Source organism: Triplophysa rosa, linkage group LG8 (genome assembly GCF_024868665.1).
Source record: "Triplophysa rosa linkage group LG8, Trosa_1v2, whole genome shotgun sequence".
Taxonomy (NCBI): domain Eukaryota; kingdom Metazoa; phylum Chordata; class Actinopteri; order Cypriniformes; family Nemacheilidae; genus Triplophysa; species Triplophysa rosa.
The window spans coordinates 9,155,601-9,182,772 of record NC_079897.1 but is presented as its reverse complement, the minus strand read 5'-3'; the positions used below and the strand labels follow the sequence as shown (position 1 = coordinate 9,182,772).

The window sequence follows — 27,172 nt, the reverse complement described above, 5'->3', positions numbered from 1 at the left end:
ATTTTCTTACTTAAGGTAATAAGCCATGTTTTGTTGTAGATTTATATCTAGTTGTCTCTGGACTCTGTAAAGCTGAACAACACAGATTCTGTATTATAGAGAAATATTAAATAACAACATATATGCATATTAAGAACCCATTATGCACATTAAGTATAGTGTATACAAATAAATACATATACATAAGCAGTTGCATTTACGTCACGACAAATGAATGCATTACAAACATCGGGTGGCATATCAACATATGAAATACAGAACAACAAAAACCGGCAGCTCCTGTCCCAATTCTCCCAAATAACAACAATGGGACAACAAGTGGCCGACTTCACGCGGCGCTGCGCAGACTGATCAGCGAATGACAACAAAGTACCGTGAGAGAGATTAGAAAGCACCGCTTGCTCTTTCCGGCGTGATGTCCTCAAGTCTGGCCCAAAATGCACTCCCATGTACCCTTGTGGACTCGTGCCTAGTGCCCTATAGGTCTGCACTTCTTGACGTCATCAAGTGTGGACTCAGAGGAGGTCCACAAGACCGGAGTGTGTCATTTGGGACAGGGCCTGTGTTGTATGTTAGAGGGAGTGTGGAGTTTGTCCAATAGGGGGAAGTGATGCATTGGGTGGGGGGTTGTAATCACTGTTAAAAGCAGAGAAGAACTCGTTGTAGAGGCGCTTGTATGTGTATTGTTTGCTGCCCAGATGGATCCTAAATAAAGAGAGACCATCAAGAAATTCCGTTCTCTTGGAGTTATTCAATTGTATTGGAGATACAACATATGGCGACGAGGTGGGATAAGCTGAAGAAAGTAATAGCTACCACCTGACGTCCTGATTGATTGAACAGAACAATGGCTGGCATGGTGGGATCCGTAACACCATTTGATAATAAATTACAATCATGTGAAGAGTACTGTGAAATATTGAACCATTTCTTCGTGGCAAATGATGTGGATGAACCAGAGAAAAAACGAGCCATATTATTAAGCGGTGTGGGAGCGCAAACATATACATTGATGAGGAATTTATTGAGTCCTGAAAAACCAGGAGCAAAGAGTTATGAGGAACTGGTGAGTTTGCTGAAAAATCACTTTAATCCGAAGCCCAGTGAAATAGTGCAAAGGTGGAAATTTAATTCACGTAATAGACACCCTGATGAAACCATAGTGGAATATGTGGCTGAACTGAGAAAGCTGGCACAAGATTGTAATTTTGGAGACACACTTACAGTTATGCTGAGAGACAGATTAGTTTGTGGTGTTAATGATGATGGCATACAACGGAGATTGTTGGCTGAGGATGGATTGACGTTTGAAACGGCGCTAAGAAAAGCTCAGGCTATTGAAGCTGCTAACAAGGATATGGCTGATATGCACAAAGATAAAGGAAGTCGACTTAGTACCACTGTCTTTAAATTGGATACAGGTGAACAAAGTAAGTCGAGTGTTACAGGATTGTGTTATCGATGTGGTGGTAATAACCATGGACCAAAAGACTGTAGATTTTCCAAAGAAAAGTGTTACCAGTGTGGAAAAATAGGGCATGTGAAAAGAGTGTGTCGGATGAAACCCCAAGAAACTGGTAGTGATAGAAACAGGCAAGCATGGAAATGGGGGAGAGGACAACAATCAAAGAGGACAAATTACCTTCAAGAGGAGGACGAGCCTGAAGAAGTTTTCACTATGTATAGTATAGAGACACCACAGCCCCATGTACCGCCTATCACACAGACTTTGTTGGTAAATGAAGGCCATGTGAAATTTGAGATTGATACTGGATGTAGTGTGACTGTATTATCACAGGTGGAATATGCCAAAATGGAAGCTAAAAAGCAAAGGGCCGAATTAAAAACAAGTTCTTTAAGTTTAAAAACATATACAGGACAGTCAGTAAAGGTTCTGGGGACCACAAAAGTTCAAGTGAAGCATAAAGGGCTGACCAAAGAACTCACCGCAGTGGTAGTGGCTGGAGCGGGGCCCAACTTATTAGGACGATCGTGGCTCTCAGAACTGGAACTCAGCTGGGAAAATGTGAGTAAAATTAAAGACAGCTCTGAGTTGTTACAGGATATATTAAGGAAACAGGAAACTGTTTTCAAGGATGAACTGGGAACATTAAGAGGAGCCAAGGCTAAGATTCATTTACCAAGTGATGCTAAGCCTCGTTTCTTTAAATCAAGGTCCTTGTCTTTCGCTATGAGAGAAAAGGTTGAAGCGGAACTGGAGCGGTTGCTTAAAGATAATATCATAGAGCCTGTGAAATTTGCAGAGTGGGCAGCACCTGTGGTGCCAGTAGTAAAACCAGACGGAACAGTGAGACTGTGTGGAGACTACAGAGTAACAATTAATCAAGAATCGACCCTGGAGCAGTATCCCATTCCCCGATTGGAGGATATGTTTGCTGTCTTGGCTGGAGGACAAAAATATAGTAAATTAGACATGAGTCATGCATATCAACAGATTACCTTAGATGAAACTTCCAAGCAGTATGTAACAGTGAATACCCATAAAGGATTGTTTACGTATACTCGTTTACCTTTTGGAGTTAGTTCCAGTCCAGCAATCTTTCAGAGGACAATGGAAGGGGTCCTGAAAGGTATTTCAAAGGTGACTGTTTATCTGGATGATATCCTGCTGACAGGACGAGATGATCAGGAGCATTTAAGCATATTGGAGCAAGTGTTGCAACGGCTGGAGGAGTGTGGTTTGCGATTAAAAAGGGGAAAGTGTAAATTCTTGGAAAAGGAAGTTAATTTCCTGGGACATAAAGTGGATGCCACTGGTATTCATCCGGTGCCAGAAAAAGTCCAAGCAGTTCAAGATGCCCGCACACCGACCTCAGTATCAGAGCTGAAAGCATATCTGGGACTGTTGAATTTTTATAACCGATTCCTGCCAAATCTTTCAACATTGCTTGCTCCATTACACAGACTTTTGAAAAAGGAGGTCAACTGGTCCTGGAAAGAGGAACAAGAAAAAGCCTTTAAGAAGTCCAAAGAGTTACTTCAGTCTAACAGAGTGTTAGTACACTATGATGAAAAAAAAGACCTGATACTTTCCTGTGATGCGTCAGCTTACGGTGTGGGAGCTGTGTTGGCACATCGTATGCCCGACGGAACTGAGAGGCCCATTGGGTTTGTATCACGCACACTTTCAATGGCAGAAAAAAATTACTCCCAGCTAGAAAAAGAAGGGTTAGCTGTAGTGTTCGGTGTAAAGAAATTTCATAAATATCTTTATGGACGTAAATTTGTGATCTGTACTGACCATAAGCCATTACTCAGTCTATTGAATGAATTGAAAGCAGTGCCCCAGATGGCCTCTCCAAGAATCATACGATGGGCAGTGATGTTGGGGGCATATGAATATGTAATTTCTTACAGAGCAGGTAAGGACAATGGAAATGCTGATGCTCTTAGTCGTTTCCCTGTTCCAGTGATTTCGGAGAAAGAAATAAAAGAGGAGCATGTCTTGATGGTGGACAGCCTTGTTAGTCCTTTGACTACATCAGAGCAAATCTAACACTGGACTACTAGAGATTCTGTTCTCTCTAGAGTGCGTGAGTATGTTCTTAAAGGCTGGCCTGATCACAGTAATTCAAATGAATTTGCACCTTATAAACAGAGACAGCAGGAACTCAGTGTTCAAGACGGGTGTGTGCTTTGGGGAGCTCGTATCGTCATTCCAGAGCAAGGACGTTCGGGATTGCTGGAACAGTTACATCAGTCTCACCCAGGTATGTCAAGGATGAAAGGACTGGCCAGGAGTTATCTGTGGTGGCCAAATTTAGATGCTGACATTGAGGGCAGAGTAAAAGACTGTACTGTGTGTCAAGAACAAAGAAAAGCCCCTGTAGGTGCACCACTTCATCCGTGGGAATGGCCAAGACAGCCTTGGAGAAGAGTGCATATGGACTATGCTGGTCCAGTTTTGGGGAAAATGTTTTTCATCTTAATTGATGCCCATTCTAAGTGGATTGAGGCATATCCTGTACCTTCAGCAACAACAGCTACGACTCTTGAGTGCCTCAGGAATAGTTTCAGTACACATGGCATTCCTGAAATGATGGTGTCTGATAATGCACAGTGTTTTGTGAGTGAAGCGAGTAAAGCATTTATGTCTAGGAATGGAATAATGCATGTAACCTCTGCACCATATCATCCCTCATCAAATGGTCTAGCCGAGCTGGCAGTACAAACGTTCAAAGAACTTATGAAGAAAAGTTCAGGAAATACTATTGAGACAAAGGTGTCCAGAGCATTGTTTAGTTATCGTATTACTCCTCAGACTACAACAGGGCTTTCACCTGCAGAAATGATGATGGGGAGGAAATTGCGATGCACCTTGGATAAAATCCATCCTGACTTCACTAGCAAAATGGAAGGTAAACAACAAGTTCAAAAGGAGTACCATGACCAACGTGTGAGGTCCCGATATTTTGAAGTAGGAGATATGGTGTACACTCGGAATTTTGGGTATGGACCAAAATGGGTGCCAGGAGTTATTCAGGACATTACAGGACCAGTATCCTATAAAGTAGCATTAGGAAATGCCCAAGTAGTACGACGTCATGTTGATCAATTATTCAGTCAACAAAAAAAGGAAATGATGACCAAAAATTTCCAAGCTGCTCAGGGTGTTGAACCTTATGATACTGGGGTAGTGTCAGTGGATACTGATATGAGAGTACCGGAAGCTCTCAGTATTTCAACAACACTTGACGGGAGTCCCACAGTAGATAGTAGAGAGACTGAGAGTTTACAAATTGAACATCAAAGAAATCAATGTCCAGATTCTTCCAGGCTGCTTGAAACGAGTCCAATTACTGAGAGAACTGAGTCTGAGAGTGAACTTTCTGGATGTCTACGACGTTCAGTTAGAGAGAGGAAACCACCAGCATACCTTAAAGACTTTGTGACATAAAATTAGAGTATTTTAATAATTAAAGGGTTTTTGGGTGGAAGAATTTCCTCTGAGTTAAGTGGGAAGGAATGTTGTATGTTAAAGGTAGTGTGGAGTTTGTCCAATAGGGGGAGGTGATGCATTGGGTGGTGGGTTGTAATCACTGTTAAAAGCAGAGAAGAACTCGTTGTAGAGGCACTTGTATGTGTATTGTTTGCTGCCCAGATGGATCCTAAATAAAGAGAGACCATCAAGAAATTCCGTTCTCTTGGAGTTATTCAAATGTATTGGAGATACAACAGCCTGCATCAATGCGGGCTTCGCCGAGGACTGCATCGAGGGCACAATGGAGGCGCTCGCGAGCAGACGTCTGAGCGCTAAAAAGACAAATGGGACACCCTACGGACTCGTAGACTTGGCGAGCACGCGCAATTTAAGTCCACAAGACCGCAAGTCCACATGAAGTGCGCCATTTGGGACAGGACCATTGTTCAATCTCAAAACGGTGTGCAACGTTTTGCTACGGTTTCAGGGTTGAACGAAGTCATGTTTCCTGGAAACGGTTTGCAACGGGTTTGAGATACGTTTTCTCTTATTTGGTGGGTGTGTCAAGAATTTCAGCCCAGTCAGCAGCAACGTGTATAACCCACGCAGTATTAAAGAGACAGCTTGCACAATGGGAAGTAAAGTTGTTTACAAATGTCTGCTGCAGCTCGGTATACGCAACAATTGAAGATATTGGAATACATCTATTTTACAGTATTAAACACGCATCTATACTGATTTCATCAGGCTCCGAAAATTCTTCAAAAATAACTCAAAAGAATTGCCTTCTCAGCTGCCATAGTTCAACTCTTGCGTCATCACAACGGTGTTCAATCGCACCACCCTTTACATTTAAAAAACGTTTTGCAACGTTTTGTCGGTGCTGAATGCAGCCCTGCGCGTATACGGTTACTTATTGGTTAGCAGTTTTCGGTTACTTATTGGACCGAAAACTGCTATAAGTAACAACCAAGAATACTGTTTAACTATTGACGGATGTTCCATAAAACCCTCGTCGTCAGCAAAGAATCTTGGCGTTCTATTCGATAGTAATCTGTCATTTGAGAGCCACGTCGCCAACACCTGTAAAATTGCGTTTTTCCATTTTAAGAATATATCTAAACTACGTCATATGCTGTCAATCTCAGATGCAGAGAAGTTAATTCATGCATTCATGACATCAAGACTAGATTACTGTAATGCACTGTTAGGTGGTTGCCCTGCAGGCTTATTACAAAAACTCCAATTGGTCCAAAACGCGGCAGCTCGAGTTCTTACACGTACAAAAAAGTATGAACATATTAGCCCGGTTCTGTCAACCTTGCACTGGTTACCTATAAAGCATCGCGTTAACTTTAAAATCTTGCTTATTACCTATAAAGCCTTACATGGTTTAGCTCCTCAGTACTTGAATGAACTCCTTTTGTATTACAGTCCTTCACGTGCATTACGCTCTCAGGCGTCCTGTCAGTTGGTAATACCTAGAATTTCAAAATCAAGTGCAGGTGGTAGATCCTTTTCCTATCTAGCGCCTAAACTTTGGAATAGTCTTCCCTGCACTGTCCGGGAGGCAGACACACTCTGTCAGTTTAAATCTAGACTAAAGACGCATCTTTTTAATCTTGCATACACTACTCTTCCATAATATAAATCTTCAGAGGGTTTAGGCTGCATTAGTTAGATCAACCGGAACCAAAAACACAACTGATGTACTTGTTGCATCAAAGAGTACAGAACAGTACTCTACTCTCAGCCAGTCTTGTCTCATTGTTCCAAGGTTACCACAGCGAGCAGGATGCAGTTCATGGCCTGACCTGATGGTAGAGCGGAGAATGGGAAGTGGGGACCTGACAAGAGCTGAGATGATAGAGCTGGATAAAGAAGGACGCGGTCTCTTGACATGTCTTCACCACAAAACTTCAAATGCTATTAGATTATTAATGATAATCTTAAACTATAATTTATTTTATTATTAAGTTTATTTATTTTATTTAGCCTTGTTGTGCAAGTTCTCTGGAGCTTGTGCAGAGGCAGCAGCTTTTGCCAGAGGGGAACTGGAATCCCCTGGTTGGGCCTGGGTTCTCCTGAGGTTTTTTTTCTCGATTAGAGTTTTGGGTTCCTCGCCACCGTTTGCATACTGTTTTTGCACTATCTGCCTGACCGGGGGGGCTGCTTTAGAATCTTAAAGTTTTACTTAATTAATATTGCATATAGGAATTTATTATCTGTTATATTTGACCTGTGCTTCTCTCTCCTTTATCCTAAATGTGTGCTCTCACTGAGCGTGTGTGTGTGTGCGTACTTGTCTGTGTACGTACGTGTGTGTGTGTGTTGTGTGTGTGTGTGTGTGCGTGCGCATCCGTGTGTGTGTGTGTCTCTGTGGCTGTGTGTGTTGGTGCGTGTTGTGTGTGTGGAGTGTTTTGTGTGTGGGTGTGTCTGTCTTCTGTGTTTTCAACCTTTTCTTGTTTTTGCAGGTACAACTTTGATTGTTTTGCTTGTAGTCAATGTGTCTCATGTACAGCTGCTTTGTAACAATGAAAATTGTAAAAGCGCTATATAAATAAAGTTGAGTTGAGTTGAGTATACGCAAGGCATAATGGGTAATTTCGCGCATTGCGAAAAACGTGTAATCATGTCCATATTTTTTTGTGTTCACTTAGTTAATGTGACAAAGTCTCCAAGTGTCATCTCATTCCGATGAAGCTACGATTTTAACATTTCAAAATGTTAAATATTTAGGTCAAAAATGACCGAAAAGTCCCAGGGGGTTGACAGTTGAATTTAATATTAGACCAAATTTGTGCACGGATATATAACAAAATAATTAAATTGTTTCTCATATGTATTTCAACCATCATTAAACAAAATAAAGCCAGAGAGATGTCGGTTTTGCCTCTTGTTGGTAATAACCAGCTGTGAAGTATCACAACGTGCTCACGCAGTCACGTCACAGGAAAATAACTGAAGCGTGTCGCATTGTGAAGTGAGCCCTGGCTCCTTACCAGTGCCCGAACCCGTGTACACGATATACTGTATTTATCTTCACGAGTATCGTAGACCTTTATTTTGATAGAGGGTTGAACGTGGCTTGTTGCCGGTTTAGCATCGGCGTCAGTACCATGACAACAGCAGGTCGCGTAATAAGTGCGTGAATCAGAACTGTGTTGAGCTGTTCTGGTGTATTTCACGGTTTTGGGAACTCTTACTGCTTACTGCTAAAGGTAGATTATTTTCTACTAAACAGAATTGCAAAAAAGCAATAGTATAAATGAAACAGTCTGGACAGCTAGGGCAACAAGTAGGTCTTTTAAGTATGCATCATGCAGGCGGGTGTAAATGCTTAGTAATTTACCGCATGTGAAATTTCTCAACGTTTACAAACCAACTGCGATTGCGTCTATTTTAGAAACAGTTTTTAACGCGTTGTGTCTGGCCTGGACAGTGTTAGTTTAGAGATCCTCCAATCTTCTGACGCTGTCGTCTTTCTCTGTCCTGTGTGGATTTGCACGGAATAACACAGATTACTTAAATTACGTGGTTACACACCCCAGAGAAGAATTGTATGATTGTGTGCCTGGTTGAGAAGATAAGTATTTGCAACTGTAAATGTCACTCAAGGTTTTCTTAACCTAATTGCTTTTGTAATTTGTTTCACTAAAAATACGTTTATGCTTGCAACTCAAGCAACACTCATAATAAATAAAAAAGGGACACAGTGAATAATCTAGTAGCACAGTTGTTAGAGAACCTTTTTGTAGCTAAACATTAATGTGGGACAGTATAAGCGGAAAAACATGCTTATCAATTATCATTATGATGCTTATCTTAAGAAGCTTGTTTTACTCTCAGTGCCATTTATATGCCAACATATGCCAATACATTTTCCAACTCAGTTTGCCAATAGCCGATACCAATATTGTTTCACCTCTTATATACTGGGGATTATTTTGTATTATTCTAAGCAAATTGTTTCACTTGAAAATTCTGAGGTCTCATTTCTGAAAGCTAATGGGTTAGAATGAAATAAAGAATGATTAGTAACACTTTTTTATTTTAAATTTATTTTCATCATCCATTTAAAACATAATATTGATATTTGCATATTATTAATACATTTTATTTATAGATGGTTTCAAAGTGACAACATAAACAAACGTTACTGCGCATGCGCGCGTTCGTAAACCCACAACACATTTTTAAAGCCTGATGAATATTTAAACTTAGTCCATACAAGAAAAAGTGAATATTAATTTGCAGCAGACATGACTTTAGATTTTGTCAGTTGCATGATTTGTATTTGCATATAATTTTACAAAGATACATCTGGTGTTTACAAAAATATGATTTAATGTAAAATGTCAGTCTATTCTATATAAAGTCACAGCCAGACTTTTTGCATTTAACAATGTATATATATTTATTTATTTATTGTTTCATTCTAAACACAATTCCAGCATCTATCTACTTTGTATATTCATGGTGAGAACTAGTCGATGTATACAAAAGTCTGTTCTATACACGAGTTGATCCATACACAAGTTGGGGGAGAGACCATTTGTAATCCTCAATCAACCTAACCGGCATGTCTTTGGGCTGTGGGAGGAAACCAGAGCACCCGGAGTAAACCCATAGTGAGTGACACGAGGAGGACATGCAAACTCCACACAGAAAGGCCTCCCGTCCCAGCCGGTGGCTCGAATGGGGAACCATACATTTTCTTGTATGAGAGAATAATGTTTTATTTTAGCACAACTTTTTCGTCCCGAAATCAATATCCTTTGCACTAAAAAATTCTCAAAGTAGATTTTGGTGAGCTTAACAGGTACATTTATCCATTACTCTTAATTTTGTCTGTACAGGATGTCTCTATTCAAGGCACGTGATTGGTGGGTGTCAGTGGTGGGCAAGGGGGAAGAATTTGATCATGGCTGTCTGTGTGTAGGGAATGTGGATAACAGTGGCAATGGATACGGTAAGTTAAAGTTTCCTTTCGATGTTCACTTGACATTGTATCAGTAGCTGATGCTATGGGGAGTCCCTTCAGCTGAATCTTCCTGAGGCTTTTTGATTATTTTCGCGTATCACAGGCAGTTTCTGCCCATCTCGTATTAATCTTGAGTGCCTATACAGTAGTATTGCATACGTCGTAGTTTCGAAGAGTATTTAGTCGGATCAAATTTATAAAAGAGAGATACAGCTGTACGATTATTTCAAAAACATGAGCTGCTAGCTGCTGGCACGAGGTCGGAGTGAATGGCGCAGACACCGAGCACATGGCGAGCTGTCAAAACAACGTGCACATGTGCTCGACAAAAACAAACACACACCCATGCCAGACAAAGCCCCGACATGACCGGGATCATGACACTTCCAGACTCTGACTACCACAGGAATATTGAAGCCACAGTTCTACATTTGAGTTTGACGATTACATCCATTCAAATAAGTTTTGATATTACTTGGTTAAATATATTTTATCTATGGTATTAAAGTTTAACTAGCAAATACCAAAATGTGTTTATTCAGTAGCCAGCCAGCCAGTCAATCAGATATGTTAAATGTAAGCTAGCACTATTTCATTGACAATTTATGATGCTAGCTAAAACAAGCTGTGATGCTCTTTCTTCTACTTCTGCTAGCCAGTTTTCTGTCATCATACAGAAGTACAGTAGGCTACTGGTCAGAAGTTTGGACACATTACTGTCCTAAATTATTTTGAAAGAATTCTCTTATTCATCAAGCCTGCTTTTATTTGATAAAAAATACAGAACAAAACAGTAATATTGTAAAATATAATTGTTTTCTGTTTTAATAATTTAAAATATAATGTATTTCTGTGATGCAAAGGTGAATTTTCCATACCCATTACACCAGTCTTCAGTGACACATGATGCTGATTTCATCAATTTTGTGCTGCTTAATATTTTTTGTAGTGTGTGATCATTTTTTATTTGAATAATAATAAGTATTTGTTATTACTATTTGTATTTTAAACAATAAAATGCTGGCTTGAATGATGATCAACTAAAAATTTAATGTATCCAATCCAAACTTTTGACCAGTATTGTATATACTAGGTTATAGTTTGTTTTTAGCAAGCATGCTGATTGATGAGTATTTATTCATCTAGCCTATATCTATTCATTTGCATGAATTGTTAAATATTCATTCAGTTTTTATATGTTTACCACAACAAAATATTTTAAGTTTTTCAAAATTAAAGTTCTACTTAAATCAGTCAAAAATGTAAAAAAAAGTCTGTATTATCTTGCATGCATGTCAGATTATGATCAAGCAAAATGTTTATATTTACGTTTTTATATGATACAGTTTAAATAAATTTCTAAAATTTCTAAAGAATTCCCATAAATTCCTCTAAATTCCCATAAATTCCTGTGGGAATTTTCCGCCCCTTTGCAACCCTAGTGATATATCCAACTCATTTTTTTAATCAAATTGACCATGTTAAGCATGAGAAGCCAGCATGTTTAACAGTATAAAGAAGTCAGAATGCATGCCATAGCATACCGATCTTTAATGCAAGTGTAATTTCTAATGGAGTTCTAATGGACTTCTCAAGTTGAAGTGTGTAGCCTAAACCATCTTGCCACAGCAAGGGCTATTTGGTGGTCTGAATCTGCATGGCAAGGGGCGCCTAAAAAGCATCATGCCCTGAAGAAGGGCTCTTTATGTAAAGACAGATCATCTTCAACATTCAAGCCCCAGTCCTGATAGGAACCAGGGCTCCAGACTAACCTTTTTTACTAATATTAAAATTACAACTAATAAGGCCTCTGTACTACCCTTAAGCTCACCATACGCTTTACTATAAACGCCTGTTAGCCATTTTCAAATATTTTCTTCATTTTGTTGAAAATAAATGCCTGTATGATCTGATTTGTGACGTGAATGTAATTCGGCAATAGGTGGATTCGATCTTGCACTCATATTGACAGTACTAATTGTCACGCATCTTTTTTTTCAAGAATGACCCAGTCACAGATGGTACAGATGGGTACAGATGTATATATTGCGTAGGATTTTTTTTCTTTTATAAAGAAGACTTTTACCGAAATGCCCATAATGGGAAACTCCAGTGGGAGTGCGACCGTAACTACATTTCTTAGCCCATGGGTAGACACGCAAGACTCAAAATGTAAACGGCCCCTAAGGGATTCGTACACGGCATGGTAATAAAACATTCGGGGCTTTACTGAAAACATTCGGGGCTTCAGCCCCCTTAGCCCACCCCTAGTGCCGCCACTGCTTGTTACGTGATGTTAGTGATTTTAAATTTGCGCATGTTCACAACACAATGTAAAGATAACTTAACAAGACAATTCGCTTGTCGTTCATTCTTGCTGTGAACGGATTTGAAATTATCCAGCGGTGTCTTATAATCTCCATGGTTAGTTTAGTTTTAAACGTCTCAAATAATATTGTTCGTCCTCAGGCTCATTAAAATCCGTCACAGCAAACAACGCATACCAGGGCTCTAGACTAACTTTTTGCACTGGTTGCACTGGTGAGCCTAACTTTTTTTCTTAGGTGCACCAGCACAAAAGTTAGGTGCACCCAAATTTTCGACCGCATCGCATTTAACACAGCAGTTTTACAAGTTCACTTTTTTTTTAAATCGCTGTCCATATAGGCAATATTGACTTGTAAACAGTGTTGGGTGTAACTAGTTACTAAGTAATTAGTTACTGTAATTTAATTACTTTTCCCTTGAAAAAGTTAAGTAAGGGATTACTCTTATTGTTCCTGTAATTTAATTACGGTTACTTCTGATGTAATTAAACTAAATACTTTGTGTAATATGTGTGTGTGCAGAAGAGGAATTTACATAAAAATTCAAAGTCTAACTTTAATATCCGTGCTTTAATGTATAATTCTCACATTTGTAATTAATAATAATACTTTATGTAGTTTTATATTATTTATTTGAATTAATTAAAAGAGCCGTTTCATGTCAATCCTTGAATCACTTAACTCATCAAGGTTGATGTAGGATATAGAAAGTAATTAGTAATAAGTAATTAAATACTTTTTGAAGAGAGTAACTTGTACAGTAATCTAATTACATTATCAAATGTGCAATTAGTAACTAGTAATTAATTACTTTTTCAGAGTAATTTACCCAACACTACTTGTAAATGATTAACTAACAATCTGGTCAACATAAAGTTCTTTATATGAAGCACAATTCTACAAGAAAGCAGGGCTCTAGACTAACACTTGAGAGGTGGCACTGGTGCTACCAAGTTATTCAGTTGGTGGCACCAGCCCTTAATTTGATAGCACCAGAGTAGTGGGGTGAGATAAGAAAAAATAATCACTAAAACTTCATTAAAATGTATTTAATACATTAATAAATCAATTAGAAATTAATACAAATCATTGTTAATGATTGAATTATTTTATTGTGTATGTAAACTCTCTGTCAACACTACCATATTTAAAGCACATCTTTCTTAAAGATACTTTCTTCCTTTATATGTTGTGAACAACTCATATAAGAAAACACAATTCCTTTAATATCAGTGTTTTGGGGCCCGTCCTTTGTTGTTTGATGAACATTATAAACAGAGATCTTTATTATGCTGCTGCCCCTTTAAGAGGTTGCGCAATATACTGGAACACACGTGTTTTGTTTCCCAACTGTTTGGTCACGAAACTGGATACCTTTACAAGGTTTCTTGTTAATATGGGAATTTTTACGTTATTTTGTTTATATGTCCGTTTCAGATTAAGAAGGCGTGACAATTGTGCTCTGACTCTCTGGGCGCACCTATCTCAAACAACCCGCGAGACCTGAAGGCTTTTAGTGATTATTCTTCATGAAAGCTGCATTGATACACGTTTGGCTTCTATCAATAGCGACTTACAAATAAATAGTATTTAGCGTGATGTATAACGTTTTGTATGCTTTGCAGTATTGTTAGAGAGCTTTATACAATAGTTTAGGGCATAAAGTTTAAACACATGTCTCCTGCAATAGCTTCACATGCATACAACACTCGCAACACATTTCGTTATGCGGGGTGGATAGTGCCATGGATTACCTACCGAAGGAGACAGTCGTGTACTTTGACGTGAGCGGAGGGGTACGTCGCCACAACTGACGCTTGACTCTAACGTCGCGGATAAGTACATAGTCACAAGAGACGCGTGACTCTAACGTCGTGTATAAGTACTAGTCACAAGAGACACGTGACTCTAACGTCGCGACGCATGTACGCTGCCACAATTAATATACATGTTTCCCGCATGAATTTTCTAGCTTTACTTTCCTTATTTTTTTATCTTTCTTAACAATAGTAGTTAACTTTTTTATCTTACTTACCTGTGTGCTGATGCCATTTAATATTTTCTTGATTATTTACGCAATGATTTGTTATTAATGTAATGTCTGTACTATTTACAAGCGTGAAAGAAAAATGGTCAGAGTCAAAGCATTTTGAAATGCTTTAACTAGGGCTGTCAGTAACAATTACTGTTACTCGAGCATCAAAGGATGATTTTGTTTATTTACTTATTCATTTATGTGCAAAAAAGATAGATTTAAGTGACCAATATACTTTAATATTACTTAAATATATAACAATGAGGCAATAATAATTGCTTTAAATAAAGTATTAAAACTGAGTGATCATATGGTTTTAGTGAACAACATTAAAATTAATTAAGACTGATAAACAATTTTTTTTGTCTATTATGTATTCTAACAAATGCTTGCAGAGGGCACCAGCGGCCTATCAAACTTACACTCTCAAAAGCTAATCGGGATGAGGATGGATGCGATTTTAAACTGTTGCGTTGTATTCTTGTCAAAAGTTGTGTGCGTGCCTTTTAAAGTCAGTTTATTTTCCATGGTGTTTATAATGTTTATGCCTTGTCATTATTCCCGTTTGATAATGGTTTGTTTGTTTGAAATGGATATATATATATATATATATACTGTATATATGCGCATATGAAAGTAAGTTTGCAGATCTTGCTTCACGTGTATCTGCCCATTTTATGATTATTTCAACATTTTCGTCCAATTTTTTATATTTGATCACTTTCATAATTCTCAACTCAACTTTATTTATATAGCGCTTTTTACAATTTTCATTGTTACAAAGCAGCTGTACATAAGACATTGACTATAAGTAAAACAATTAAAGTTGTACCTGCAAAAACAAGAAAAAGTTGAAAACACCGAAGACAGACATACCCACATACAAAACACTCCACACACACAATATGCACACGTACTAACACACATAGACATAGACACACACACACACACACAGACACGCACGCACACACACACGCTCAGTGAGAGCACACATTTAAGATAAAGGAGAGAGAAGCACAGGTCAAATATAACAGACTATAAATTCCTATATGCAATATTAATTAAGTAAAACTTAAAAATTCTAAAGCAGCCCCCCCGGCCAGGCAAATAGTTCAAAAAACAGTATGCAAACGGTGGCGAGGAACCCAAAACTCTAATCGAGAAAAAAAACCTAAGGAGAGCCCAGGCCCAACCAGGGGATTCCAGTTCCCCTCTGGCAAAAGCTGCTGCCTCTGCACAAGCTCCAGAGAGCTTGCACAACAAGGCTAAATAAAATAAATAAACTTACTAATAAGGTAAATTATAGTTTAAGATTATCATTAATAATCTAATAGCCTAAATTTTGTGGTGAAGACGTGTCAGGTGACCACGTCCTTCTTTGTCCAGCTCTATCATCTCAGCTCTTGTCAGGTCGCCGCTTCCCATTCTCCGCTCTACCATCAGGTCAGGCCATGAAGACGTGTCAGGTGACCGCGTCCTTCTTTATCCAGCTCTATCATCTCAGCTCTTGTCAGGTCGCCGCTTCCCATTCTCCGCTCTACCATCAGGTCAGGCCATGAACTGCATCCTGCTCGCTGTGGTAACCTTGGAACAATGAGACAAGACTGGCTGAGAGTAGAGTACTGTTCTGTACTCTTTGATGCAACAAGTACATCAGTTGTGTTTTTGGTTCCGGTTGATCTAACTAATGCAGCCTAAACCCTCTGAAGATTTATATTATGGAAGAGTAGTGTATGCAAGATTAAAAAGATGCGTCTTTAGTCTAGATTTAAACTGACAGAGTGTGTCTGCCTCCCGGACAGTGCAGGGAAGACTATTCCAAAGTTTAGGTAGTGCCTTATTATATCTACATCTTATGTATACATGTATATAACACTACCTCTACTTACTAAATTATCCATTTGCACAAGTGTACATACAATCTTTTAATATGTATATTCTACTATATACTACCCTGTACAATGTCTCTTATATCTTATTATCCCCCATTTTCTGTAAAATAGTCTTTATTTTATATCTGCACAATTTAGAATCTTTTAGCTGTATATCGTATTATATTGTATTGTCATTATGTTAATGTCTGTACTAGAAGTTTCAACCCTAAGAAATTCCTTGTGTGTGCAAGCACACTTCTGATTCTGATTTATTACTGAGTCATATAAATTTAGTTTGATAAGAAATATACATGTATTTTAAAATGCAATAAAAATGTTTGAGACCACAATTGTACTGTAAGAAAGGGGGTACGCAGAATGATGTTAAGTCCCTGGGGGCGTACGCCATGTAAAAGTTGGACCAGTTAGATCAACAGAACAAAAAACAACTGATGTACTTTTGTGCATAAAGAATAGCGAAGACTTACTCTAGCACTGTCACATTGTCATAGTTAGATCAACCGGAACCAAAAACACAACTGATGTACTTGTTGCATCAAAGAGTGCAGAACAGTACTCTACTCTCAGCCAGTCTTGTCTCATTGTTCCAAGGTTACCACAGCGAGCAGGATGCAGTTCATGGCCTGACCTGATGGTAGAGCGGAGAATGGGAAGCGGCGACCTGACAAGAGCTGAGATGATAGAGCTGGACAAAGAAGGACGTGGTCACCTGACACGTCTTCACCACAAAATTTAGGCTATTAGATTATTAATGATAATCTTAAACTATAATTTACCTTATTAGTAAGTTTATTTATTTTATTTAGCCTTGTTGTGCAAGCTCTCTGGAGCTTGTGCAGAGGCAGCAGCTTTTGCCAGAGGGGAACTGGAATCCCCTGGTTGGGCCTGGGCTCTCCTTAGGTTTTTTTTCTCGATTAGAGTTTTGGGTTCCTCGCCACCGTTTGCATACTGTTTTTTGAACTATTTGCCTGGCCGGGGGGGCTGCTTTAGAATTTTTAAGTTTTACTTAATTAATATTGCATATAGGAATTTATAGTCTGTTATATTTGACCTGTGCTTCTCTCTCCTTTATCTTAAATGTGTGCTCTCACTGAGCGTGTGTGTGTGCGTGCGTGTCTGTGTGTGTGTGTGTGTGTCTATGTCTATGTGTGTTAGTACGTGTGCATATTGTGTGTGTGGAGTGTTTTGTATGTGGGTATGTCTGTCTTCGGTGTTTTCAACTTTTTCTTGTTTTTGCAGGTACAACTTTAATTGTTTTACTTATAGTCAATGTCTTATGTACAGCTGCTTTGTAACAATGAAAATTGTAAAAAGCGCTATATAAATAAAGTTGAGTTGAGAATTATGAAAGTGATCAAATATAAAAAATTGGACGAAAATGTTGAAATAATCATAAAATGGGCAGATACACGTGAAGCAAGATCTGCAAACTTACTTTCATATGCGCATATATACAGTATATATATATATATATATATCCATTTCAAACAAACAAACCATTATCAAACGGGAATAATGACAAGGCATAAACATTATAAACACCATGGAAAATAAACTGACTTTAAAAGGCACGCACACAACTTTTGACAAGAATACAACGCAACAGTTTAAAATCGCATCCATCCTCATCCCGATTAGCTTTTGAGAGTGTAAGTTTGATAGGCCGCTGGTGCCCTCTGCAAGCATTTGTTAGAATACATAATAGACAAAAAAAATTGTTTATCAGTCTTAATTAATTTTAATGTTGTTCACTAAAACCATATGATCACTCAGTTTTAATACTTTATTTAAAGCAATTATTATTGCCTCATTGTTATATATTTAAGTAATATTAAAGTATATTGGTCACTTAAATCTATCTTTTTTGCACATAAATGAATAAGTAAATAAACAAAATCATCCTTTGATGCTCGAGTAACAGTAATTGTTACTGACAGCCCTAGTTAAAGCATTTCAAAATGCTTTGACTCTGACCATTTTTCTTTCACGCTTGTAAATAGTACAGACATTACATTAATAACAAATCATTGCGTAAATAATCAAGAAAATATTAAATGGCATCAGCACACAGGTAAGTAAGATAAAAAAGTTAACTACTATTGTTAAGAAAGATAAAAAAATAAGGAAAGTAAAGCTAGAAAATTCATGCGGGAAACATGTATATTAATTGTGGCAGCGTACATGCGTCGCGACGTTAGAGTCACGTGTCTCTTGTGACTAGTACTTATACACGACGTTAGAGTCACGCGTCTCTTGTGACTATGTACTTATCCGCGACGTTAGAGTCAAGCGTCAGTTGTGGCGACGTACCCCTCCGCTCACGTCAAAGTACACGACTGTCTCCTTCGGTAGGTAATCCATGGCACTATCCACCCCGCATAACGAAATGTGTTGCGAGTGTTGTATGCATGTGAAGCTATTGCAGGAGACATGTGTTTAAACTTTATGCCCTAAACTATTGTATAAAGCTCTCTAACAATACTGCAAAGCATACAAAACGTTATACATCACGCTAAATACTATTTATTTGTAAGTCGCTATTGATAGAAGCCAAACGTGTATCAATGCAGCTTTCATGAAGAATAATCACTAAAAGCCTTCAGGTCTCGCGGGTTGTTTGAGATAGGTGCGCCCAGAGAGTCAGAGCACAATTGTCACGCCTTCTTAATCTGAAACGGACATATAAACAAAATAACGTAAAAATTCCCATATTAACAAGAAACCTTGTAAAGGTATCCAGTTTCGTGACCAAACAGTTGGGAAACAAAACACGTGTTCCAGTATATTGCGCGAGCTCTTAAAGGGGCAGCAGCATAATAAAGATCTCTGTTTATAATGTTCATCAAACAACAAAGGACGGGCCCCAAAACACTGATATTAAAGGAATTGTGTTTTCTTATATGAGTTGTTCACAACATATAAAGGAAGAAAGTATCTTTAAGAAAGATGTGCTTTAAATATGGTAGTGTTGACAGAGAGTTTACATACACAATAAAATAATTCAATCATTAACAATGATTTGTATTAATTTCTAATTGATTTATTAATGTATTAAATACATTTTAATGAAGTTTTAGTGATTATTTTTTCTTATCTCACCCCACTACTCTGGTGCTATCAAATTAAGGGCTGGTGCCACCAACTGAATAACTTGGTAGCACCAGTGCCACCTCTCAAGTGTTAGTCTAGAGCCCTGCTTTCTTGTAGAATTGTGCTTCATATAAAGAACTTTATGTTGACCAGATTGTTAGTTAATCATTTACAAGTAGTGTTGGGTAAATTACTCTGAAAAAGTAATTAATTACTAGTTACTAATTGCACATTTGATAATGTAATTAGATTACTGTACAAGTTACTCTCTTCAAAAAGTATTTAATTACTTATTACTAATTACTTTCTATATCCTACATCAACCTTGATGAGTTAAGTGATTCAAGGATTGACATGAAACGGCTCTTTTAATTAATTCAAATAAATAATATAAAACTACATAAAGTATTATTATTAATTACAAATGTGAGAATTATACATTAAAGCACGGATATTAAAGTTAGACTTTGAATTTTTATGTAAATTCCTCTTCTGCACACACACATATTACACAAAGTATTTAGTTTAATTACATCAGAAGTAACCGTAATTAAATTACAGGAACAATAAGAGTAATCCCTTACTTAACTTTTTCAAGGGAAAAGTAATTAAATTACAGTAACTAATTACTTAGTAACTAGTTACACCCAACACTGTTTACAAGTCAATATTGCCTATATGGACAGCGATTTAAAAAAAAAGTGAACTTGTAAAACTGCTGTGTTAAATGCGATGCGGTCGAAAATTTGGGTGCACCTAACTTTTGTGCTGGTGCACCTAAGAAAAAAAGTTAGGCTCACCAGTGCAACCAGTGCAAAAAGTTAGTCTAGAGCCCTGGTATGCGTTGTTTGCTGTGACGGATTTTAATGAGCCTGAGGACGAACAATATTATTTGAGNTAGTGCACACTATAGGAGTAGTGGAAGTGGAATATTGCTCTTAAGGAGCAGTTATCTGTTTAGGAGGGAGATTGCCTGGGGGAAGAAGCTGCTTCTGTGTCTGGAAGTCCTGGTGTTTGGTGCTCTAAAGCGCCGGCCAGAGGGCAGCAGATCAAAGAGTTTGTGTGCTGGGTGTGTGGAGTCAATGATGATTTTTCTTGCCCTGTTTTTCACTCTGGAATCGTACAGGTCCTGAAGTGTGGGCAGAGGAGCACCAATAATTTTCTCAGCACTACGAACTGTCCGTTGTAGTCTTCGTAGGTCTGATTTGGTGGCCGAGCCATACCAAACAGTAATTGAAGTGCACAGAACAGATTCGATTACCACTGAGTAGAACTGGGTCAGTAGCTCCTGTGGTAGGTTGAACTTCCTCAATTGACGGAGGAAGTATAACCTCTGCTGGGCCTTTCTTTACAATGGAGTCTATGTGGGACTCCCACTTCAGGTCCTGAGAGATGGTGGAGCCCAGGAACCTGAATGACTCCACAGTATCAACAGTGCTGTCCAGGATGGTGAGGGGAGGAAGTGATGGAGGGTTCCTTCTGAAATCCACTATCATCTCCACTGTCTTGAATGCATTCAGCTTTAGGTTGTTTTGACTACACCAGGCAGCCAGCTGAGCAACCTCCTTTCTGTATGCAGATTCATCACCGTCTTGAATAAGGCCAATGACTGTGGTGTCATCTGCAAACTTCAGGAGTTTGACAGAAGGGTCTGTAGAGGTGCATTCGTTTGTGTAGAGTGAAAATAGCAGTGGAGAAAGAACACATCCTTGAGGAGCTCCGGTGCTGATGGTACATGTGCTGGATTTAAATTTTCCCAACCTCACTAGCTGCTGCCTGTTAGACAGGAAGTTAATAATCCACTGACAGGTAGAGGTTGGCACAGAGAGCTGGGTAAGCTTGGGCAGGAGGAGGTCTGGGATTATGGTGTTCAAGGCCGAGCTGAAGTCTACAAACAGGATCCTGACGTAAATCCCTGCTCTGTCTAGTAGTCCTGTTGTAGTAGCTGTTGTAGTCCCATGTTTACTGCATCGTCCACAGACCTGTTTGCTCGGTAAGCAAACTGGAGGGGATCAAGAAGTGGTCTGGTGATGTCCTTCAGGTGGGCCAGTACAAGTCTCTCAAATGACTTCATGACCACTGATGTTAAAGCAACAGGCCTGTAGTCATTAATTCCAGATATTTTGGGTTTCTTCTGTACAGGGATGATGGTGGAGCTTTTGAAGCATGAAGGGACTTCACACTGCTCCAAAGATCTGTTAAAAATATTAGTGAAGATGGGCGACAGCTGCTCCGCACAGACTTTCAGACAGGAGGGTGAGACATTGTCTGGGCCTGTTGCTTTTCTGATCTTTTGTTTGCGGAAAAACTGGCACACATCCTCTTCACAGATCTTAAGTGGAGGTTGAGTGTCAAGAGGAGGTGTTAATGGTATAGCAGAGATAGGGTCAGGATGGGTGTGGAGGGTGAGACTCTGCATTTCAAAACGACAATAGAAGTCATTCAGGTCGTCAGCCAGTCGTTGATTACCCACACACTGAGGGAATGATGGCTTGTAGTTGGTAATGTCTTTCATGCCTTTCCACACTGATGCAGGGTCGTTGGCTGAAAACTGGTTCTTCAGCTTTTCAGAGTAGCTTCTCTTAGCTGCTCTTATCTCCTTTGTCAGTGTGTTTTTGGCCTGATTATACAAGACTTTGTCCCCACTTCTGTGAGCATCTTCTTTGGCCTGACGAAGCTGTCTCATTTTCATTGTAAACCATGGTTTGTCATTGTTGTATGTTAAGTGAGTCCTGGTGGGAATACTCATGTCCTCACAGAAGCTGATGTAGGATGTCACTGTGTCAGTTAACTCATCCAGATCAGTGGCTGCAGCTTCAAAGACACTCCAATCCGTGCAGTCGAAACAGGCTTGTAAGGCCCGCTCTGTTTCGCTGCTCCATCTCTTTGCTGTTCTTGCTACAGGCTTGGCAGATTTAAGCTTCTGTCTGTAGGTCGGAAGAAGATGAACCAGGCAATGATCAGAGAGACCCAGAGCTGCTCTGGGAACAGAGTGGTATGCATCCCGTAATGTGGTGTAACAGTGATCCAGAATGTTGCTGTCTCTGGTGGGGCATGTGATATGCTGCCTGTATTTTGGCAGCTCACGGTTTGCTCTGTTAAAGTCCCCAATAATAATAATAAGAGAATCCGGGTGTTGCTGCTCCGTGTCAGTGATGTAATCTGCCAGCTGTTGCAGTGCCGCACTCGCACAAGCATGTGGAGGAATGTAAACATTCACGAGAATAAACGAGGAAAACTCGCGTGGCGAATAAAAAGGTTTGCAGTTGATAGAGAACGCTGAAGCACATCTTCTTCAGTGTTGTTATATCTCTGCACCAACCTTCGTTTGTATAAAAACATAATCCATCACCATGCGTCTTCCCTGTTGACTCGGCAATGCGATCTGCTCTGAACAGCTGAAAACCCGGCAGATGTAATGCGCTGTCCGGTATGGTGTCATTGAGCCATGTTTCTGTGAAACACAGCGCAGCGGAGTTGGAAAAATCTTTTTTTGTCCTGGTGAGTAAGAGTATTTCGTCCGTTTTGTTGGTAAGGGAGCGGACATTTGCCAGGTGTATACTCGGCAGCGGGGTCCTAAATCCACTTCGTCGAAGTCTGACGAGCGCACCCGCTCGCTTTCCCCGCTTGCGTCTTTTAGAGCGTTTGTATAGAGCTGCCGCTCCTCCGAGTAAAATGTCCAGTAATACGTCTGAATTTTCAAAATTAGGGAAAAGATTGATAGAAGGGCATTGCTTAATGTTAAGCAATTCGTCCCTGGTAAAAGTGATTAAAGAAGAGTAGCTTAAAACAGGAAAAACAAACAAAAAAGACATAAGTACTAGAGCACACCAAACCGAGGCAGCCATCCGCGGCGCCATCTTGAAAAAGTATGAAAATAAATGACTCACTGCTTAATGAGATGGATGTGCTTGAAATGACTTGCATAACTCTGTGATGTTTGGTTGTATCGGAGAAAGTCTGAGTCTCAAATCATTCTCTATGCAGAGTCTGTATCGATATTTGTTCTTTATGTGGGCAAGTGCTGAAAACCCACTCTCGCAAAGGTACGTTGTGGAGAAGGGCAGTAATGTTTTCAAAGCGCGATCGGTAAAGGCAGGATACTCTGCATGCAAAGCTATCCAGAAGTCTGTCAGTAATTTTTGTGCAAAGTCACATGCGGCACGTAAAGACGTGCGCTTACGCATGAGTGGATGCATATTTTTTGATTGGATGTCATGAATTTGACCTTTTATGGCACGACGTGACTACTTTTTTGCTGTGTGTACACTAGAGGGAGCACGTCTTTATATTCAGCTTGTGAGAAAAACATGCCTTGATTGTCAGGTGCGTTATAATTAAGTAAACAGTAGATTTCAGGATTTTGTTCAGGTACCCCCTCTGTCACCTGGCGTACCCCCGGGGGTAAGCGTACCCCTAAACCCTCAGAGGATATATATTATGGAAGAGTAGTGTATGCAAGATTAAAAAGATGCGTCTTTAGTCTAGGTTTAAACTGACAGAGTGTGTCTGCCTCCCGGACAGTGCAGGGAAGACGTTACGAACTTTAGTTCTCCTCTCTGGAGGTTCCTTAAGGTTGCTCCTCATGCAACCTTTTTATTGACTGGTGTGTGTGTTGTATCTTAGTTATCTCTAACTAAAATCTCTACTTATTAGTAGAGTCTGTATGTATTTTTCTCAAAATGTTTGTTGCATTATCGTAAGTTTATTCACGATTTTTTTGATAATTCCTCTAATGTCTCTTCCATATTTTCATAAGGGTCAGGACCATGTATAATTTCTTCTTCTTCATTTAACTGATCTCTCATACTGCCTGGGGATTCTTGGTTGGCCCTGCATTCCTTACTTTTTCTGCTTTTGTGAGGATTTTTCTCCTAAAACTACTTTCTTGTTCAGGATCTAATTCTACCAGTCCCTCTATTGAGACATCTCCTGATAATGCTACCAATGGCATTTGTTTTGGTGTCTGCATTCTTTCTAACTTTTGGCTTCTGGGGTGTTCGTAGGGGGGACGTGGCTGAGTCATTTTCTCACATTTTTCTTCATTTTCACCATCTTTATTCAACACTTCTCTAATTTTTCTCATATTTTTCAGGAAATTAATTCCTTCATTTTTGAACAGGTTCAATACTTCCTGTTCTACTCTTATTTTTTCTTCTCGTTTCTTGGTTTTATCTCTTGGTTTATAATTCTTAATTAATCCCTCCATCTCCTCACACACTGTTACATCAAAAGTACCACTGTCTGGCCATACTGTTCTTAAATTTTTGGTTCTTGCAGCCCATTTTTTATATATTTTTTCTATCAAGTCCTTACATACTGGGTATCTGGATCCCAACAGATCTACAGGAGTGGATTAGAGCTGTAATCGGGCCTTAAAAGTTAGGCCGGACAGTGCCCGAGCCCGACAGAATTCGGCCCGAGCCCGACAAGTACATTTTGATTGACAGCTTTTTAAAAGCCCGAACCCATTTGCAGCCCGACATTAGACTATTCAAATGTGCGCACGCACACAGCTTTTGTCAAGAATGAGTCATTTATACATGTTTTAACATAATTTATTAATGTCTAACGTAGGCTATAGGCCACTTGGAAGTTGGAACAAATAAATAAAATAAGTACTCTGTAATTTTCGTAACATCTCAGCACTCTAAATAGGCATTACACTTAGCCTATAAATAGCCAATAAAAATGAGTCTTTCTTAACAAATTAAACTAAGATAAATTCGAAATTAAGATGGGTATTTGGCAATAACGAAATTAAGATAAAGGCTCCGCGGGATTTGCTTTGCCACTTCTCTCCACAATCCGGCATCAACACGACGGCACAGCTGAAATTTAATAAAAGAATAATGCCAACATTAGCCTATACTCTGTCTATGTTATGCATTTAAGACTCAATTAATATTTAGTTATAATTTGAAAAACCTTTACTCACCAAGATTAGGCTACATGTTTTTGTGGAGGAAAATTATTGAATCCACTGTAGATGGCTTCAGCGCGGTCCTGCGCTCTCTGATGGTGCGTCCAGCAGCACTGAACACCCTTTCACTGCTGCTGCTACTGGCCGGGATGCATAATACTGATCTGGCTAATTTTGCAAGTTTTGGGTAGGATGGTTTGTTGATCTTCCACAAGCCAAGAACATCCATTTCATTTTCCATGACAGTCGTTTTAATGTAGCGAGTGACCTCGTCATCTTCCCAGTTAGCTTGCTGTACATTTTCCTACTCCGCAAAATTCGCTTTTTTTGCCGGAGGAGGAGTGGGTTCGACTCCGGAGAGCTCTGGGTCTCGAATCTCCACATCTAGTGCACCTGCAGCCATGGCTTGCAGAAGAGTGTGGGCATGAGCATGTATGGCATTCCTGTCTGAGTGTGACAATATTCTCAGCTGTTTAAATTTTGGCCAGAGGAATGTTGCGACCTTGTGGAGGTCCTGTATTATCACTTTACGCGCGAGCCAGTCTTCGTGCCGTTTACGCATGACAGCTTGCTGAGGGGAGTCCAGGGCATTGGGCTGACAGTGGCGTTTCAGTTTCTCACACCAGAGACACACACGATTAAGTGTTGGATACTTGTCACCCTCAAGTTCCCACTGTGCTTCATAGAACGGCTTCAGAAAGTCTATCAAAAAGCCCAGTGTGTCCGGTGCTATTTTTTCAATGCGCATGCTCTCCCCTCGTGCCTCCAGTTTTTCATGGAGCTCAGGATAAATGGCCTGTATAGATGTCAGTGTGAGGTACACCGTACTGAACCGAGTGTCTCCCATTTGCAGCAATGTTGTTGACAGTTGCGCAGCCAACCCCGACTGTTTAACGTACCTGACTAATGATTTAGCAGCAGAAATTTTATCTCCTATGTCCGGAGCACCTTTGGTTTTGGATAACTCGGCAATGTCGAGTCCATGGCGCAGTACCGTATTAATGACATGGTCAATGCAGTCCAATCTCTGGTATGGCCGCAGAGCTAATTTAATGTTTGCCCCCTGATCGGTCACCCATACAATTTTGCTGAGAGAGGAAGCGTCAAGGCCAAACTTTTCACCAGTAGTTTCAATATCTCCCGTCTGATATTTTCTCCCGTCTTTGCCTCTTCCAAAGGGAACATTGTAGTTGTCAGGGTTTTATTCACCAGTTCCATATCCTCACTTATGAAATGGCATGTGATTGTCAAATAACTAATTTTACGATAATCCTCTGTCCACATGTCTGTGGTCATTGCGACTGTGCCATCCTTCAACAAAGTCTTATGTTTCTGTACTAAAGCTTCCCTCTTTTCTTCTGCCATGTCAGTGCACCTTTTCGCAATTGTCACATGGCGGGGAATAACAGAGTTTACGGGAACCCTCCCATACACAGCCCCGACATCAATTAGTTCTTGCGCCAGCTCTTCAAACCCCTTGCCATTTACGATATTAAACGGCCTAATGTCTTTACAGCAAAAACTGACACACTTCTCCATCTTCATTTGTTTCACCTTTGCAGGGATGGGTTTTGATGCTGTAACAAACGATTTGATTGTAGGTTGATCCTGGGCACTGGCAGATGTTGAACAGCTTCGATCAACATGCCTTATCAGCGACGAATTCCCTGTCGTTTTGCTGTCGTACTTTAACAGTATGTCGCATTTTTGGCATTTCACATATCCCACTGGCTCATTATTCTCATTATGCACATGGTCAAAACTTTTCCACACCTCAGACTTTGCTTTAGTTTCTGGTGCAACCAAAATGTAATCGCCAGAGGCAAGCCTCCGTTTCACCTCCTCAGCATCCATTTTCGCATCTTTCTCACTCTAATCGGAGCGCATCACATGACCACTCATTTACTGCGCAAGCCCGAGCCCGGCCCGGCCCGAGCCCGTGTAAAATTATAGAAATTAAGCCCGAACCCGACCGA

General features: G+C 39.6%; 3 protein-coding genes across 4 annotated transcripts in view; 2 read left to right on the top strand and 1 right to left on the bottom strand.

Moving 5' to 3' along the window:
- The window catches only part of LOC130558653 (uncharacterized), a 285,427-nt gene that overhangs the window by 60,689 nt on the left and 197,566 nt on the right, over nucleotides 1-27,172 (bottom strand). The gene's annotated exons all lie outside the window — the stretch shown is intronic.
- LOC130557763 (uncharacterized protein K02A2.6-like) lies at nucleotides 848-4,918 on the top strand. The gene is given in 1 exon segment (XM_057339782.1): nucleotides 848-4,918. A coding segment is annotated over 1 exon segment (4,071 nt).
- Nucleotides 8,062-27,172, top strand: part of LOC130558667 (uncharacterized) — a 62,068-nt gene continuing 42,957 nt past the window's right edge. The window contains exons 1-2 of one of the 2 annotated variants that reach the window (XM_057341235.1): nucleotides 8,062-8,163; nucleotides 9,802-9,914. In XM_057341235.1, coding sequence (XP_057197218.1) covers nucleotides 9,803-9,914 — 112 coding nt within the window. In that variant the 5' untranslated portion in view covers nucleotides 8,062-8,163; nucleotide 9,802. Of the gene's footprint in view, nucleotides 8,164-9,465; nucleotides 9,574-9,801; nucleotides 9,915-27,172 lie in introns of those variants that run through there. The other variant, XM_057341236.1, reaches the window with a different exon arrangement.